At 40.2% G+C, this 18,056-nt stretch overlaps 1 protein-coding gene across 2 annotated transcripts in view; it reads right to left on the bottom strand.

The window, feature by feature from the left end:
• Window positions 1-625: 625 nt before the first annotated feature.
• Window positions 626-18,056, bottom strand: part of LOC126259766 (uncharacterized) — a 50,072-nt gene continuing 32,641 nt past the window's right edge. Inside the window, exons 3-4 of one of the 2 annotated variants that reach the window (XM_049956769.1) lie at window positions 1,791-1,920; window positions 626-800 (exon numbers count right to left, since the gene is read on the bottom strand). In XM_049956769.1, the coding sequence (XP_049812726.1) occupies window positions 1,814-1,920 (107 nt within the window). In that variant the 3' untranslated portion in view covers window positions 626-800; window positions 1,791-1,813. The remainder of the gene's footprint in view (window positions 801-1,790; window positions 1,921-18,056) is intronic. The other variant, XM_049956770.1, reaches the window with a different exon arrangement.

Raw genomic sequence — 18,056 nt, forward strand, 5'->3', positions numbered from 1 at the left:
AACTTGATAACGTTCTCCTCTATCACTTGTTTACTGACAACTCGACACACATTATTTGGAACAGTGCTTCTCTGCTAAATCTGAAATTGTCTTATCACTTATTCTTTTCCAGACAAGTCTTAGCTTCCCCACGTGGTGTATTTGCAGCTAGCACTGCTGTACACAATATTTTACCTCTACAGTATGATGCCTACCTATATCCTATCCTCCACTTGTGGAAATAGATGATTATGCCACCTCTCTTGTGTCGTGGATACATTTCGTTTGGGGGAGATACATGAATAGACCTGTTATTACTTAAATGCATTACGTTAATCAACTCAGTAAACACTACTTACACCACGTTTCCTATTTACTTTGTTGCAAACTTGACTGAGATAAAATATGGACCACGAACACTAGAACGTACACTTTCAGTTGTCCAACCACGTTGAAGATTGTATTTTTAGGATCATGTGTTCGACGACAGGTCAAGTTATTCGAATCAACCCCAACATCGCTTCTAGTGTAAGCAATAAAAAATGTCGTTGCGTTCTGACTTGATGTAACGTTTGTAGGCAGCATACCCCAATGTATCTACTATTATACGAAATTTAGATACAGAAATAAATAGAGAAAACAGAAGTTATTGATTCTGATATCGTTTATTAAATAAATTGTTAATAAATACAACGATGGCGATGCTGAAGTGTGGTTCCGGTATTACCGCTGGTCTGGAATTCGATTAATGTTTGTTGGTTTCTTGGTAGAGGCCGCGCTACTGAGAGCTATACAGTCTTCTTTCATCGTGAACTGGAAATCTGAAAGATATACGAAAGATCTTTTATGAGTTATTAGCATTCGAAGATTTCTTCAAAATAAATATTTAAAACGCAGAAAAATATAAGAGTCTCTAACTAATCGCTAAATCTCTAATTCATAATCGTGGTGAAGAAGTTCCTACGATCAACATCTTATCCAGTAAAGGATCATATACATAATGATGAGAGTAAAGAAGAGAACGAATGCTAAATTAACTATGGTTGTTTTGAGACATTTTATACAAAATTTCAAATATAACAGACCCTGCGTCTCGATTATCATAACCAATGAGATCCTACATTTACAATACTCATTGTTTTATTTCTCTGTACTCCAAGATCTATCTATGTTCTGCTTTAATTGCTTGGTGAATTACTTAAGAAAGCAGTCTTTGTCTTCCGAAGGCAACGTATGTTGTGTAAGTGAGACTAGATGGCAAACATGTTTGTCTGTTACACAAACGCACACTTTTCCGCAGCCTAATTTTTATTTTCGTACAACCTAGACTCGAAGCTATGAGCTCAGTTTACAATACAATAGTATTACAACGAAACATGTTTTATTACATATCACAATAAAGATTTAGCTGCCAAATCAGTGAATAAGCCTAATGTCTACAATACAATAATTTTAACAATACAAGAAACTCAGTTAACAAAATCCCGAAAGAAACAGTTATCGTAGAATGGAAAATCTGTCAAGTTGGAATCATTGCACTTTTGCTTGGGTATTACAATACGAAATAATCCAGGTTGCGTCTTTTAAAATTATTCCAGGTAACAATTTTTAGTGACCCTTCATTTCCAGAACTTCTAAATCAATAAGTTCCTGTTCTCTGTGGCCTGTTCTTCGCTCCTAGTACACCAGCACAGTAACCAACATGACTGACAGATTCATCTTCTGCGCTCATTTTCCCCTTCCGTTTTGATGAAATTAAGATTAAATTGACAATGCAGTACTAAACGTCAACTATAAGTAAAAATACGTACTTGGCAGGTTGACTAAAAGTATTTCATAACGCATTGACTGAGTCGTTCGGTGAATTCTTGTTGGGGGATGGTATCGGACGTCCACTGTTGACCAGGGCTGGACAGTTTTTGTCAAGAGTTATTCGAAAATCTGAAACATTTAAACAACAATTGCAGTATTCCGAAACAGCGTATTTCACCGTCGCGAAATGTTAGTTTACTCAGACATTGGTTTACAGAATCACTGATTGTTTACTGCCACCTGGTCAGTCTAGTTTGTACATGTAGCTCTCTTCTGTCATCTGTCTTTCCTGTTTTCCAGCATCGACTCTGAAATTCCTATCCTCCAGTGTTATAGGAATGACTCAAAATAAGTTTTACACCACCCTCGTGACATATTGGTTGTGGATACTTGGTCAGAAAAACTACTTTGGTCACAGGAAAACGCCACGTTTGAAATGGAGGTACAATGGAAGTTCGTTTGAATGTAGTTGTTTGGACCATAGGTCAGTCGAACAATCTAAAATCGATATAATGCGGGAATTCAGAAAAAAATAGAATGACAGATAATGTAAAGTTTTACATGAATGTTGACCAGATATTAAAAAAAAAGAGTGACTTTCGTACACAGAAATAACCAGTTACGTATCTGTAGAGCCAGGTTCGTATATCGTTTGCGTGTAGAACGGTCACGTTACATCTCGGCAGACATTGTTTCCTCCTGTCGTTCCAAAAAACCGTTATTTGTCCAGCTGAGATGTGGCGTCTGTATGCGTCGTAATGTCTTCAGACTGAGTGTCAAAGTCGTGAGATAATCCGTCATCACCATCGTCATTGTTTGCAGACGAACAAAAGGCGATAATATCAACATTAGAAACTATTGTCGTTTCGCAGCGAGTCGTTTACGTTGATAACGCCGATGTCGGAGTATCTCGAGATCTTTGTAAATGTTTCAACACCAAATTCATCAGCAATGTCTTTCAACAATTGAAGCCATTAATTAAAAAACAGCACAAATGAATAGTTTGATACTATACGAGTTGTGGTTATTTGGTATCAGTGTATTCATTGACGGAATCTGTTCCTCTGACAAATGATCGAGATAAGTGGAAAGCGACGACATGTAAAATCATTTGAGTACCATAAGAACTATGTGACTGTGAATAATACTGGAAGTGGACCGGTAACCGAGACATTTCTGTTCCAACAGAAACAGATGCTTAATCATTGGTTCTTTGACTGTGCTTATGAACATGACATAGCAATAAAAGCCCCTAAGGCAAAGGACGTTGAGAAGTATGTAGCATCCGTTCATACCCATCATCCCGATATTTTGAAGAAATGGTGCAGAAAGACAGAACGCAACAGATGAAACATGCTGACTCAGACAGTCAAGTCTGGGCACAGATTAAAAGTGACACTGTATTATTCACAGTATCATAAACACGTTAGAGTCAAAACAAGTACGGTTTACATCTTGCCAACTTAATTCGGACTCCCTTACTGTGGAGTTGCACAACATGAAATATAATGATTTCCCAACCAGCAACAAAAAAAAGCAAGATTTATGACAGTTCTTCACACTTAAGCCGTTGGATTTCACTGATATGAATCAAAGTTATATATATAGTTAACTGGACACAAAATACCAACTTAACAATCTAAATGTTTTAGAGATATGCAAAAATAACTTCTTTCCTCAAAAGTAAGGTTGGTGGACTTGTGGTGCTCTTGTTCTGGAAGCCATGGCTTCAATTCTCCGTTACCCTACGCAGTGCAGCTACCTTTTTGTACATGTACAGTACAGTTTCCTTCTCTCTGATGTCATTGTTCACTTGTAACAATCTAGGGTATGCTGTACTGTACAGCTCTGTTTCAACATAGCAACTAACTTGCATATGACGGCTGTCTGATTATAAATCTAATGGTTCTCGTCGTCGATTGTTGCAGCTATAAAGTTAGAATACTGTATTGTAATAAAAACCATACAGATGAACTGCGGATCCCGATTAATGAGGGTCTGATAAACGAGATCCCACTGCAAAGCTAAACTTGCATCTGTATGACTACTCTGCAACTGGCACTCGAGTGCCTGGCAGAGAGTTCATCGAACTGTGTGTGTGTGTGTGTGTGTGTGTGTGTGTGTGTGTGTGTGTGTGTGTGTGTACTGAGAGACTGAATAACATGGAATGTGGTAAAGATTTTGTAAATACGATGAAATAAGAACTCTCATTCAGTGTAAATGCCTCACGAACTATCACGCCAGAACAGAGAGGAGTAGATGTTAAAGTAAAAGAGGAGGTTTTTGACGATATTTCTGTGTTATTTACGGACAGTGGTGTAGAATCTGCTTCAAGAATGTCAGTTAATGTCACTAGTAGGGATAATGCAAATCCTGAAAGTGACATTAAGCATGAAATCAGTAACAACCAATTGTGTGATGTCATTGTTGGTATTGTTACCAAATCAAATGTGGATACCAAATATGGTATACTACCGGTGGAACAAGGTAAACAGGAAACAGTAATGCGGAAAATAGATCCTCTAAGTATGCAAGAAATGTTTGCAGCATTAATGGGTTCTATAGAAGATGGAAACAAACAAAATACTAATTTGGCTGAAACAATTGGTCAGAAAATTAGTAACTTGATGAATAACTCGCAAAGTGCACTACTGTTCTAAAAGAAATGTGGAAAAATTATTTGAAGTCGTTAGAAAGTAAAGTGGAAGGCAAAATTTCTCAAGTTGAGAATAATTGCCAACAATTCATTTAAACTGTAAAAAGTGAATTAACAGATGCTTTGAAAAAAGCTGCTATTGGAAACAAAGAAAGGGTAGATTTGATAAAAGAAAGTGTGCAGAAAGTAGAGGTTAAAATAGCGGCGGTAGAGTCTATATGTGTAAATGATCACAAATTGTTAGACAGTAAAATCAGTTCTGAATATACCAAATGTATGAATGAAGTAAAATGTGTGTCTGACTGAGTGGGTGTGTCTGAAGAAAATGTTCTTCAGCTAATTAACCAGGTAGAACAGGTTGAAACTAAGTAGGATGAGCATGAAAGTAGATCATGCCAAGTTAAAACTAACGTCAGACATGGAACTAACAGTAGTGGGTGTAGTTTTGTAGTAGAATTGTCTGAAATATCATACGCCACTAACAGGCAGTTTTTACGTTTTGATCCAACAGGAAATGTACATCCAAAAGAATTTTGGAATGACTTTGAAGGTTTTCTACATAGTTTGTGGTCAGACAGACAAAAAATAGGGTTTATTACGTCTAAATTCTTTGGAGAGGCTAAAACTTGGATGGTTGTCGCTACGGAACAGTACGATACTCAAGATAAAGTTAAACACGCGTTTTCTAAAGAATATTGGAACAAGCAAAAACAAATGGAGTTGCTAAATAGCTTCTGGGCTGTGGAAAAGTTTAGGCACAGAAAGGAAAGCGTAAGAACGTTCGTGTTGAAGTGAATGACAAATTTATCATATTTAAACAATAAAGTTGAGCAACAACAAATTGTTATGAGCCTGGAAGGTAAACTGCCCATGAAATGGCGAAACAAAGTTATTGCACCTCTGAGGGATGACATTTATAAATTCAGAGTTGTAGAGTGTGTAGAAGTTGCTGCATGAGAAGGAGCATGCTAATCGTAATGTCAAACCACCAAATAATGCAGAACCACAGCAGAATGTAAACTTTAACAGAATATGCGTTTACCGTGGAAACAGCAGGAGCAGAGGTGCCGGGAGGTGGTGCTATCCAGCAAATGATAGCCGAAATAAAGGGGAGCAGGTGCACAATTATCGATCGTATTCTCCGGTGCGAGAGGATGATGTTGCGCCAAGGCGACAGCAAATGGGGATAAAGATAAGAAACAGTACAGAATCCCAGAATCTGTCAAACTAAATGCTGTCTGTAAAAGGGCTAGCGTTTACAAGATGCGAAGTAGTAATTTGAACCCACTAGCAAAACCCTTTGTAGTGTACATGTTAGTACTAAACAGACAGGGGTTATAAGTAGGGAGCAGAAGAAGGTAGTAACAACAGACGAAATGAGCTACATAAAAATCTGTACATTTAAATGAGGTTTATGGTTTTTTTGAACAGGCATAAACAAAATAAGCACTGTATTGCAAACCAAATGGGTGATATAGCAGCGGAAAATGTTACAGAACCTGATTGCCAGAAAGTCTTTAGCAACTAAGTTGAAGTCGAGTCATGTTCTGAGGAAGGGGAAAGAACAGGAGCTGCAGAATTATGGGAGATTAGTGACGTCACTGTAGAAGGAATACTAGCATCTATAAATGACGACATTTGTGAGGCTATAAGAGAGAGGCAGGAAAACGGTGACGGAAATGGGGTTCAGTCAATTAATTGTCGAAAAAAGGAAAAGAGAGTGAAAAGGGAGAATGGCGAAACACTGGAAAAAAATTTTTCGTTGTCATTAGTGGACAGAATAGTTAGTTTGGGGGAGAAAAGGAACGAGGGTAATTCTTCAGAAATTTGTGTAATTTCTGAAAACAGGGAAGGTTTCGGCAGAAAGGATTTTGTGAATGATTTGTTGGAGGAGGGTTCTGACACTAGCAATGGAAGGAATTTGTCTACAAGTGTGTAACGAAGAAGTACGGTGTTTAGCAGATAGTGGCAGTGATTTATGTGCTGTAAGTAAAAGATGGTTAGAATCGTTGCCAAATAGAAATGAACTCGTAATAATGCCAGTAATGGGGAAGCAGATAACTGAGCTACAGGAAAAGTTAAAAAAACCTATTAAACACGAAGGTATATTGCCAGTGAAAACAAACGTACTCCATAACTCCCTTATAATCCCTGATCTACGTATAAAAATGCTAACTGGCGTAGACTTCTTTAACCAGTACAAAGGGAGATTAATTTTTACTGAAAATGTAGTAATTTTTGAAATAAATGGGAAAGATGTGATGGTACCATTTTTTCGAAAAAATAATTTGACCAAAGAAGAAGTAGCCAGTATACAAATTAGGTATTGTAGAAGGATGGAAGATTTAGAGGGCTACAGTAGGTATGGGGATGGTGTGGGATTGGACCCTGAGGAATGAAGGTGGTACAAGAAAAAATAGCTAAGGCTCTACCAACGAATTTCCAAACTAGAGAACTGGACTAGCGAAAACAAGGGAGAAGTCAAAAAAGATTACTGCTCAAAGGCGAAAAAGTTTACACATGAATATATGTGTCGATTCAGGATTACTTAAAACCACAGCCAAATGCGTATATATTAGTATACTGGAAATCGAGGAACCCATTGGGCTTAAAAAAATGTTATTGATTTGAAAAGATACTTTAGTCCAGAGTTGATGTGAGCGAAGCTTGGAGGCAATGCTAAGTGTTTGACAAACACCAGGTGCTTGAGTTATTGCCAATGCAATTTCAGTTTCTTTTCGTATTGTCAATCTTCCTCTTCTGTCATTCTGAGCTGAATCTATCATCTCTAATTTTCTTCTCTATCAGTGAAGGTAAAGTGTTTGAGAGCCTCAGAGGGTCTTATGGTGTCTTATGACGAAATAAGTTTCATGGTGAGAGAAATGGGGGTCATATTGTAATGGAGTGAAGTGACAACATAAATATGTTGAGGTAGGAAAGTAAGTAAGGTACGAAGATGAAGACATAAAGGAAAAGTAGAAAAAGGGTGCATTTTCCCGCTGAGAGCTGACAGTAAGGATTGACTTTAGTAATATGAGAAGCTATTCCATGGTATGTGGAAATGTATGAAGCATTAATGTATCAGTTAAAATAATGGCAGATAGGAAGGAATATCCTGTTGGAATATGTAAAAATAAATTGGAGGCTGTGTGAAATGTAGGGAAATGAAAGTAACAGGATGTGACAAGTGCAATTAGTAAAGGAGATTTTTATGATGAACACTAAAGTGTAGAGGTCAGGAAAAGACATGTTGTAATCATGAAAAGGGCTATGCAGTAGCCACATAGATAAAGGAAGTTCAACAAATATGACGAAAAATATACTGGGTAAAACTGAATGGCGTGTGACGAGGGCCTCCTGTCGGGTAGACCGCTCGCCTGGTGCAAGTCTTTCGATTTGACGCCACGGCGGTGACTTGCGCGTCGATGGGGATGAAATGATGATGATTAGGACAACACAACACCCAGTCCCTGAGCGGAGAAAATCTCCTACCCAGCCGGGAATCGAACCCGGGCCCTTTGGATTGAGAGTCTGTCGTGCTGACCACGCAGCTACCGGGGGCGGACTGGTAAAACTGAAGAACATTTATTATGAAAGGAACATGAATGAATATAGAGATTATATATGTTGTAAATAAAAAAATAGAGTTCTGTTTAATAGTGGTGAAAAATATGAAGAAGTGACGCAAAGAGACACTGCATAAAAGTGGTAACCATGTATTATAAAATGTTTGTAAATAATAGCTTTGTGTTAAATGTGTTTTTCACAATTAAATGTTCAAGCTGAGTTAAAGTAAAGAAAAAGTTTAAGTTTTGCTTTCAATAGCAACTACTTTTTAAATAAAACTCATTAATTCTTCTAAAGGAAACGAAATTGTGAAAAAATATTCTAGTAGATTGGATCTCGCTGATTAAAGTAAAATAAACAAGCAACACTCTGTTAATTTACTTTCATTCGAAGTCAAGTTAAACAAAATATAAAATTTGTGAATAATTTCTTGGAATAATAAGTAATTGTGTACTAGGATATATGTAAAGAAAGTAGTCTTAGATGGAAATATGGTTTCAGGGAGAACGTTGCACGTAAACTTTGGAAGGAAAGATAGGTGGAGAATGGGGGAATGTTACGGACACTACAGTGCAAAGGTGCCATAGTCAAAAAGCATGGAAATATATGTGACAGACTACAGTGATGTGCTGGTGCTAACGTAGGATAAAATACCATTACTAAATAGGACACAAATCGCAGTGCCTTCAAATAAAATAAGTGAACAAGTAGTTAATTTCAAAAGACTTTCATGAAACATGAATTTAAAAATGTTGAAAAAGTTATTAAAATATTGAAAATTTGTTTTGAAAATTTGCATCAATTTTGTCAAGTAAAGATATGATTTTTTTCATAAATAAATTGAAAGATTAGGCTAAGTTAGTTGTAGACTACCAAGACCGGAGTAATAAATTTGAAATTTTAGTTTCTGAGATTGAGAATTATTTGAAAAATGTAAAATTTGAAGCCAAGACCAATCATTTATATAATTCTAAATTTTTTGGAAAAAACTTTATTGTCATAGGGGGTGTGAGGGCCTGTGTATCGGGAGAATGACTCATGCACCCACAGTCACAGATGGTCTGAAGGGACCCCAGTCGAGTACATATTTCTATTTTTCATTCACCAGAGTCCAGTAGTGCACACAGCCATTCAAAAAACAAGTCAAGTGAATGTCTTTGTGAATTGTTCTGTTTATTTCTTGAAGGCTTTTTTGTTTTATTTATGTTTGTACAGTTTTATATATACTTTTAACAATGGTCTAAAGTAAATATGTTGATCATTGTTCTACTGATGAACGCTGTACGAACTAGTGTGAGAAAGTTTTAAGACAGTGTGAATGCAGACGACTGGGAATTTTGTATCATAATATGTTAAGTAAGTTTATTTTAAAAGGAAAGCTAATTCTACTTCAGATGAAAATAGTTAATAACGTAAAATATAAACAAAATATCAAAATGTCAAATATTTATTTCGCGAAAAAGTACAGTTGGAAAGAGTATTATTTGTTGATTGGTTGGACATGAAAAGCGCGGACTAACGCGAGAGAAAAATGATTTTCTATTGACCTTAAAGAAAGCTAACCAATCAGAATGGAGTATTCTTCGCGCGTCTTTTCTCTCGGAGATAGAGAATGCTTACAGCAGTCTAAGTAGTTGGATCTCAGTCTTTCAATGGTACGGTCGTGTGCAATATGAACTCCGAAGGAAGTTATAATTTGCCGGTTTTAGTTGTGCTACGTGTTCCAAAAGTGTTTTAAAGTGAAGGCATATATATTCCTGTGTGTCTTTTAGAAAGTACGAATTTTTAAGTAATTTTGTGTATGAGAAAAGACAGTAATTTCGTGTGGCATATTGAGCAGATCTGTGACTAAAAACTTGAGTGCATTAGACACCGATAAACTTAATAGTATGGCGAGCATTTTCATTTAAGAACAATCCGTGCTTAGTAGCTGTTCACATTTCGGGCAATGTATTACCATAAACTCGCTAACGTGAATCAAAGGGTTTGAGCATGACTGTCTTAAGATTATCACGGGTTTGGCAGTGAATATGGACATTATCAAGGTTCAGAATATACCGAAATTTTGCCAGTATTTCCAACTTTCATTCAAAATTAAGACCTTTCCGCGATTCTTCGAATAGTTACGTTGCAAGCAGTCTGGGACGAGTTGCAGTGCGGTAGGTTTCTGCTCGTCTTTCCTACCGCCGATCTTCTGCATCGAGTTCACAGGTAGGTGGAGGTAATGGAAGGAAGGAACCGCGCCGCCGCACAGCCGTGAACGGGACGATGTATACAATGGGAGCATCGCCCGCTCCGCCAACGTGACTCGGGGAGTGATTCCAAGCTGAGAGCGAGCACACATTGTCACTTTACGGTGACGAGGGGCGTCTGCAGGGAAAGATGTCAGCCGAAGCTGTAGACCACAGCGACGTCATTCCAACAGTCAACTGCTATTGTGAGAGAGAAAACATTGAAGATCTGCCTCTTATGGTCGCCCGCGGTCAGTAATAGCAGCTGATTGTCGCTACCTACGGGTCGCAGCTACCCGAGTGGAGTGCGGCAGAGGTGCACCCTGCCTTCTTGGAGGCAACAGGGACGGCTGAATCGACCCAGACATTACTCATCCGTCTCCCCACCATCAATTTCGTCTCTAAGCGTTCATCTCGGACAAAACAAAGTCCCGACAGTGCTGTGCTTTCTCTGCAGTGAGAAATTCAATGAGGGCATGTTGCTTGTAACGTACATCACTACAGACGCCATTTTGAAACTGTCCTTCAGCTACGATATGTGTTGGAAGTGATGGAAACTTGGTGCGCTCACTCAGGAGACTTCAAGTAATGCATAAGTAACATTTCGTATTCGTAGCGTTGCTTTCGGCTGAGAAATAAAATTCCGTGCATTACTTTCTGGGCAACCCTCCTAGTATCCGCTTACACCTCCCCACAACTAAGCGAAATCCTATAAATTCCAGCTTTTTCCAGCGGCTGGCGAGTATCGTTGGCCGGCCGGAGTAGCCGTGCGGTTCTAGGCGCTACAGTCTGGAGCCGAGCGACCGCTACGGTCGCAGGTTCGAATCCTGCCTTGGGGATGGATGTGTGTGATGTCCTTAGGTTAGTTAGGTTTAATTAGTTCTAAGTTCTAGGCGACTGATGACCTCAGAAGTTAAGTCGCATAGTGCTCAGAGCCATTTGAACCATTTGAGTATCGTTGGCCAATTTTAAGTGACCTTATATCTTCCGGGTGGGTTTCTAGATTATCGCTATGTTCCGGTTTTTCAAGATTTTTGCTGTGCGGTCATTAACGTCCTTAATGAAAGGCAGGAGAATTTCATATTTCACAGGTGCTTGTGCATCACTACGACTTCCGCACGGTGGTTTTAACTCTCTTTTTACCTCAGCGGACGGATAACCACTCTTGAGCAATGCACTGGTCAGATGTTTTAATTTTGTTTCAAGTAGCCCTGTATCGCAAATGTTGCTTGCTCTATTCGCCAATGTTTTTATGATGCCTCGCTTCTGTTGTGCGTGGTGGTTCAATTCCCGTTGTAGATCGTGGTCTGTATGCGTGGGTTTTCGGTAAACCGTGTGGTCTGAGCTACCATTGTCTTTCTTGGAAACTAGCACATCAAGAAAATGTTATCTTCCGCCTGCCTCCTCCTCCAGGATAAACTGAATCTTCGGATTGATCCCGTTGAGATGTTTGTGAAAACGACCTAATTCCTACCATACCTCCATGAACGTATCATCCACGTACCGGAACCAAATTTGTTGACAGTTTTCAGTGCCTGCTCCTCGAATTTTTCCATAAAGAAGATGTACGTGGTTACTACGAAAAAGAACGGTCAAAAAGCGACTACAAGAGCACAACGGCAATTGCAGAAGACAGAAGATTGGCAGATCAGCTGTTCAGAAGCGAATATTGCGAAGCGAACACTATGTAATGGGCATTTAACCAGGTATCTCGCAAAAAAGCCATTGCTCAAAGAGGCACCTGAAGTCGCACAACTTGTATGTATCAAACAACGCAGAAACTGGACAGTAACTGACTGGATGCGTGTGCTGTGATCCACCGATCATTTTGGCTCTTTTCAAATGAGGCCCAATGATGAGTTTAACCCGAAGTGAGTGGAAGGTGTAGTTCAGGCTACTTGTCGATTGGCATATAGTGAGAGAGTCGGTGACGAACTGTGCAGCTCTCCACTGGACGTTCTCTATGTCTTCTACTTAACCTGTCAACGAACAGTCCCAGAATGATGAGCAGTACTCAAGAATCGGTACTACGTCTGTGCACTTCCGTTTCTACACTACTGGCCATTAAAATTGCTACACCACGAAGATGACGTGCTACAGACGCGAAATTTAACCGACAGGAAGAAGATGCTGTGATATGCAAATGATTAGCTTTTCAGAGCATTCACACAAGGTTGGCGCCGGTGGCGACACCTACAACGTGCTGACATGAAAAAAGTTTCCAACCGATTTCTCATACACAAACAGCAGTTGACCGGCGTTGCCTGGTGAAACGTTGTTGTGATGCCTCGTGTAAGGAGGAAAAATGCGTACTATCACGTTTCCGACTTTGATTAAGGTCGGATTGTAGCCTATCACGATTGCGGTTTATCGTATCGCGACATTGCTGCTCGCGTTGGTCGAGTTCCAATGACTGTTAGCAGAATAAGGAATCGGTGGGCATAGGAGGGTAATACGGAACGCCGTGCTCGATCCCAACGGCCTCGTATCACTAGCAGCCGAGATGTCAGGCATCTTATCCGCATGGCTGTAACGGATCGTGCAGCCACGTCTCGATCCCTGAGCCAACAGATGGGGACGTTTGCAAGACAACAACCATCTGCACGAACAGTTCGACGACGTTTGCAGCAGCATGGACTACCAGCTCGGAGACCATGGCTGCGGTTACCCTTCACGCTGCATCACAGACAGGAGCGCCTGCGATGGTGTACTCAACAACGAACCTGGGTACACGAATGGCAAAACGTCATTTTTTCGGATGAATCCAGGTTCTGTTTGGAGAATCATGGTGGTCGCATCCGTGTTTGGCGTCATCGCGGTGAACGCACATTGGGAGCGTGTATTCGTCATCGCCATACTGGCGTATCACCCGGCGTGATGGTATGGGGTGCCATTGGTTACACGTCTCGGTCACATCTTGTTCGCATTGACGGCACTTTGAACAGTGGACGTTACATTTCAGATGTTTTACGACCTGTGGCTCTACCCTTCATTCGATCCCTGCGAAACCCTACATTTCAGCAGGATAATGCACGATCGCATGTTGCAGGTCCTGTACGGGCCTTTCTGGATACAGAATATGTTCGACTGCTGCCCTCGCCACGACATTCTCCAGATCTCTCACCAATTTTAAACGTCTGGTCAATGGTGGCCGAGCAACTAACTCGTCACAGTACGCCAGTCACTACTCTTGAAGAACTGTGGTACCGTGCTGAAGCTGCATGGGCAGCTGTACCTGTACACGCCATCCAAGCTCTGTTTGACTCAAGGCCGTTATTATGGCCAGAGGTGGTTGTTCTGGGTACTGATTTCTCAGGATCTGTAACGTCTCTTAGCAAAAGACGTATTATGTAATAAAGAGAAAAATTGTGTGTCATGTTTTGTTCTTGTATAAAATTATGTACTGTTTTTTTTATTTATTTTAGATAATATCTGTGTCGGCGAGTACTGAAACCGCCACAGACGATAAATATCAAACAAAGATGAGAATATGTGACTAGTATAAATAATACAGAACGAACATTAATTTCTCTGTCGTCTTCTTGGAGTTACTTTAGTAGGATAGCCTGTGACGTTATATTGTACGCTAGCGTAGCATTCTTTTGTCAAGTTTGTAAGAGGGGCGCCATTAAGAAAAGTTTTGGAAAGGTGTGTAATTAATTGAATTGTTTAAATGTTTTGAATAGAGTTACTTAGTGAAACCTTGCATTATGATTTGTAATAAGCTTGCCTGGTATTTTATCCCATCCCTTTAAGACATTTTCAGTTATTTAAATATTAGTCGTGGTGCAGAGCTGCGCTACGAACGAACGAGCCGTTGCCGCGGCGCATTCAAATTGCATTAAATAAAATCCATCATACCGCAAAGAAGCGGGCAGGTAATAGTGAAGTAAAATTATTTCTTTCAGCTTTCAGAATTGCAGAGCAGAGCAGCAGATTTTATGATGTGTTTTACAGGTTGACGCGGGCTGCTGATAATATATTACTAACAGTGCAAAAAGATAATTTACTTTCATAACATAAAAGAAATCTTGCTGTGCGTAGTTCTGGTCTGGCAACCTTATAGTAAAAACATCTTTTTTCTCCGATAATAGTCTCATGTTCTCGTGTTAGTCGTGGTACTTATTGTTGTTTTACTGTTAACAAAAATCCACTGCAAAATTATGATGTTGAACAGTCATTGCGTACTGTAACCTCAGTATTGATAACGAAGTAATTTTCATTAACTTTTTCAATAACTATAAAGTAAGGAAGATATGTTGAACTTTATGGCGAGTTACAGTAACGAAAAAATGTTCCTTTAATAGAAAGCCAGATCCAGAACAATAAGAACATAATATATTTTGTTTTGTTGAAAATTAATGATCCAAAGAAAGGCATAGCACAGCCTCACTAAAAGGTATTTCGGGTCTCTTTTCGTAGTAACATATTTTATCTCATACATTATTTGATACGCGAGTAATAGTAAAACAAAACAAATAGAAAAGAGACGAAGCGAAAGATCTATCCACCCAAATTGCGTGAAAATGTAATCACATGTCAGTTCTAGTATAATATACAGGGTGTTTCAAAAATGACCGGTATATTTGAAACGGCAATAAAAACTAAACGAGCAGCGATAGAAATACACCGTTTGTTGCAATATGCTTGGGACAACAGTACATTTTCGGGCAGACAAACTTTCGAAATTACAGTAGTTACAATTTTCAACAACAGTTGGCGCTGCGGTCTGGGAAACTCTATAGTACGATATTTTCCGCATATCCACCATGCGTAGCAATAATATGGCGTAGTCTCTGAATGAAATTACCCGAAACCTTTGACAACGTGTCTGGCGGAATGGCTTCACATGCAGATGAGATGTACTGCTTCAGCTGTTCAATTGTTTCTGGATTCTGGCGGTACACCTGGTCTTTCAAGTGTCCCCACAGAAAGAAGTCATAGGGGTTCATGTCTGGCGAATAGGGAGGCCAATCCACGCCGCCTCCTGTATGTTTCGGATAGCCCAAAGCAATCACACGATCATCGAAATATTCATTCAGGAAATTAAAGACGTCGGCCGTGCGATGTGGCCGGGCACCATCTTGCATAAACCACGAGGTGTTCGCAGTGTCGTCTAAGGCAGTTTGTACCGCCACAAATTCACGAAGAATGTCCAGATAGCGTGATGCAGTAATCGTTTCGGATCTGAAAAATGGGCCAATGATTCCTTTGGAAGACATGGCGGCCCAGACCAGTACTTTTTGAGGATGCAGGGACGATGGGACTGCAACATGGGGCTTTTCGGTTCCCCATATGCGCCAGTTCTGTTTATTGACGAAGCCGTCCAGGTAAAAATAAGCTTCGTCAGTAAACCAAATGCTGCCCACATGCATATCGCCGTCATCAATCCTGTGCACTATATCGTTAGCGAATGTCTCTCGTGCAGCAATGGTAGCGGCGCTGAGGGGTTGCCGCGTTTGAATTTTGTATGGATAGAGGTGTAAACTCTGGCGCATGAGACGATACGTGGACGTTGGCGTCATTTGGACCGCAGCTGCAACACGGCGAACGGAAACCCGAGGCCGCTGTTGGATCACCTGCTGCACTAGCTGCGCGTTGCCCTCTGTGGTTGCCGTACGCGGTCGCCCTACCTTTCCAGCACGTTCATCCGTCTCGTTCCCAGTCCGTTGAAATTTTTCAAACAGATCCTTTATTGTATCGCTTTTCGGTCCTTTGGTTACATTAAACCTCCGTTGAAAACTTCGTCTTGTTGCAACAACACTGTGTTCTAGGCGGTGGAATCCAACACCAGAAAAATCCTCTGTTCTAAGGAATAAACCATGTTGTCTACAGCACACTTGCACGTTGTGAACAGCACACACTTACAGCAGAAAGACGACGTACAGAATGGCACACCCACAGACTGCGTTGTCTTCTATATCTTTCACATCACTTGCAGCGCCATCTGTTGTTGAAAATTGTAACTACTGTAATTTCGAAAGTTTGTCCGCCTGAAAATGTCCTTTTGTCCCAAGCATATTGCAACAAACGGTGTATTTCTATCGCTGCTCGTTTAGTTTTTATTGCCGTTTCAAATATACCGGTCAATTTTGAAACACCCTGTATTTGTCCAGTGAATACCCGTTTATCATCTGCATTTGTTCTTGGTGTAGCAATTTTAATGGCCAATAGTGTATTAGTACCTTACTGGTCATGTTTTATGTTAATAACCTGACAACATCAATGGCAACGCCAAAAATTTGGCAAATGGCGCACTTTTCTGTAATGAAAACAGCTGTACTTGCTTAAAGTCGTATCTTGTTAATAGGATATTACAGTGCAGTTCTTGTTCAGAAATACGACACAATGTTCCTTCGCACATGCATGCATGTCCGAAGGAACATTGTAGGAGGAGGAGGAGATTAGTGTTTAACGTCCCGTCGACAACGAGTTCATTAGAGACGGAGCGCAAGCTCGGGTGAGGGAAGGATGGGGAAGGAAATCGGCCGTGCCCTTTCAAAGGAACCATCCCGGCATTTGCCTGAAGCGATTTAGGGAAATCACGAAAAACCTAAATCAGGATGGCCGGAGACGGGATTGAACCGTCGTCCTCCCGAACGCGAGTCCAGTGCGCTAACCATTGCGCCACCTCGCTCGGTGAAGGAACATTGTACCGTTCTAACAACACAGGCACTGCTATATCGTCTTCATACACCGACACCGGGCAAGCGCCTGCAAGTAAAATGTCTCCCCTGTACAGGAAAATACATAATGAATGGCGAGTGCAAGTTGTAGACACGTTGTTGACGACAAACAGATGTTTGGGTTTGGTTGTGAAGCGTACTCGGATATCCTAATGGTAAGGCGACCGCTCGAGATAAGCTGGAAATCCGGGTTCAAGTCCTGTCCAGCACAAATTTTCATTGTCGTCGTTCCATTGTACAGCTGATGGCTGACCATAATCGCAACTGCGAATACATTTCATATCTTTTTAACACTTGTAAGGCGTGCAAAGATTACCCATACGCTTTAAATATTCAGAAATGTTATATTGTGCACTTCGCAAAACGAAAACACGTAGTATCCTTTGACTACTATATCGGTAAGTTACAAATGGAAACATTCAACTGATGCAATTAGCTGGATGTAACAATATGTGGGAGTATAAAATGGAATGACTACAAGGTCTGTGTAATAGGTAAAGCAGCCGCCAGAATTACGTTCATTATTAAGATACTAGGGAAAATGTAATAAATGTATAAAGCAGATTGCGTAGAAGACACTTGCGTGACCATCCTAATAAATCGTTCATATGTGTAAAGCTCTTACAGAATATGACTGATAGAAGTTATTGTACACAGAGAGTGATTCAGCTGCCCCTAATACTGTGTTTTATGCAGCCAGCAATACCTTCAGTTACCATGAGCAACATTTTCCTTTTCCATCGCCCGCTAAGGGCAAACTACTATTAGTCCAGCAAAAATGAACATTACCTTCTTGTAGGAAATTTAATGTCGTTACATTTTTGTATTGGGATACGTTTTCCCTGGAGGCCACGGTTTTCGGAAACTACGGCCTCTAGCAAAAATGCATCCCAGTGCAAAATTTAACTAAATCAAATTTCCTACAATAATGTCCTGTTCATTTCTTCTCTAGGACTAATAGTTTGCGTATAGCGATTGAGAGAATTTGAAAATCTTGCGCGTGGTATACGAAGCCGTTCCAGGTCGCATAAAACAATGTGGTAGGGGCGGCTGAATCACCCTGTGTACAAAGAATGGCAACAACATTGGTCACGACTTTGTTTAACTTCTAGGAGACCATCACAG

Source organism: Schistocerca nitens, chromosome 5 (assembly GCF_023898315.1).
Source record: "Schistocerca nitens isolate TAMUIC-IGC-003100 chromosome 5, iqSchNite1.1, whole genome shotgun sequence".
NCBI classification, from domain to species: Eukaryota; Metazoa; Arthropoda; class Insecta; order Orthoptera; family Acrididae; genus Schistocerca; species Schistocerca nitens.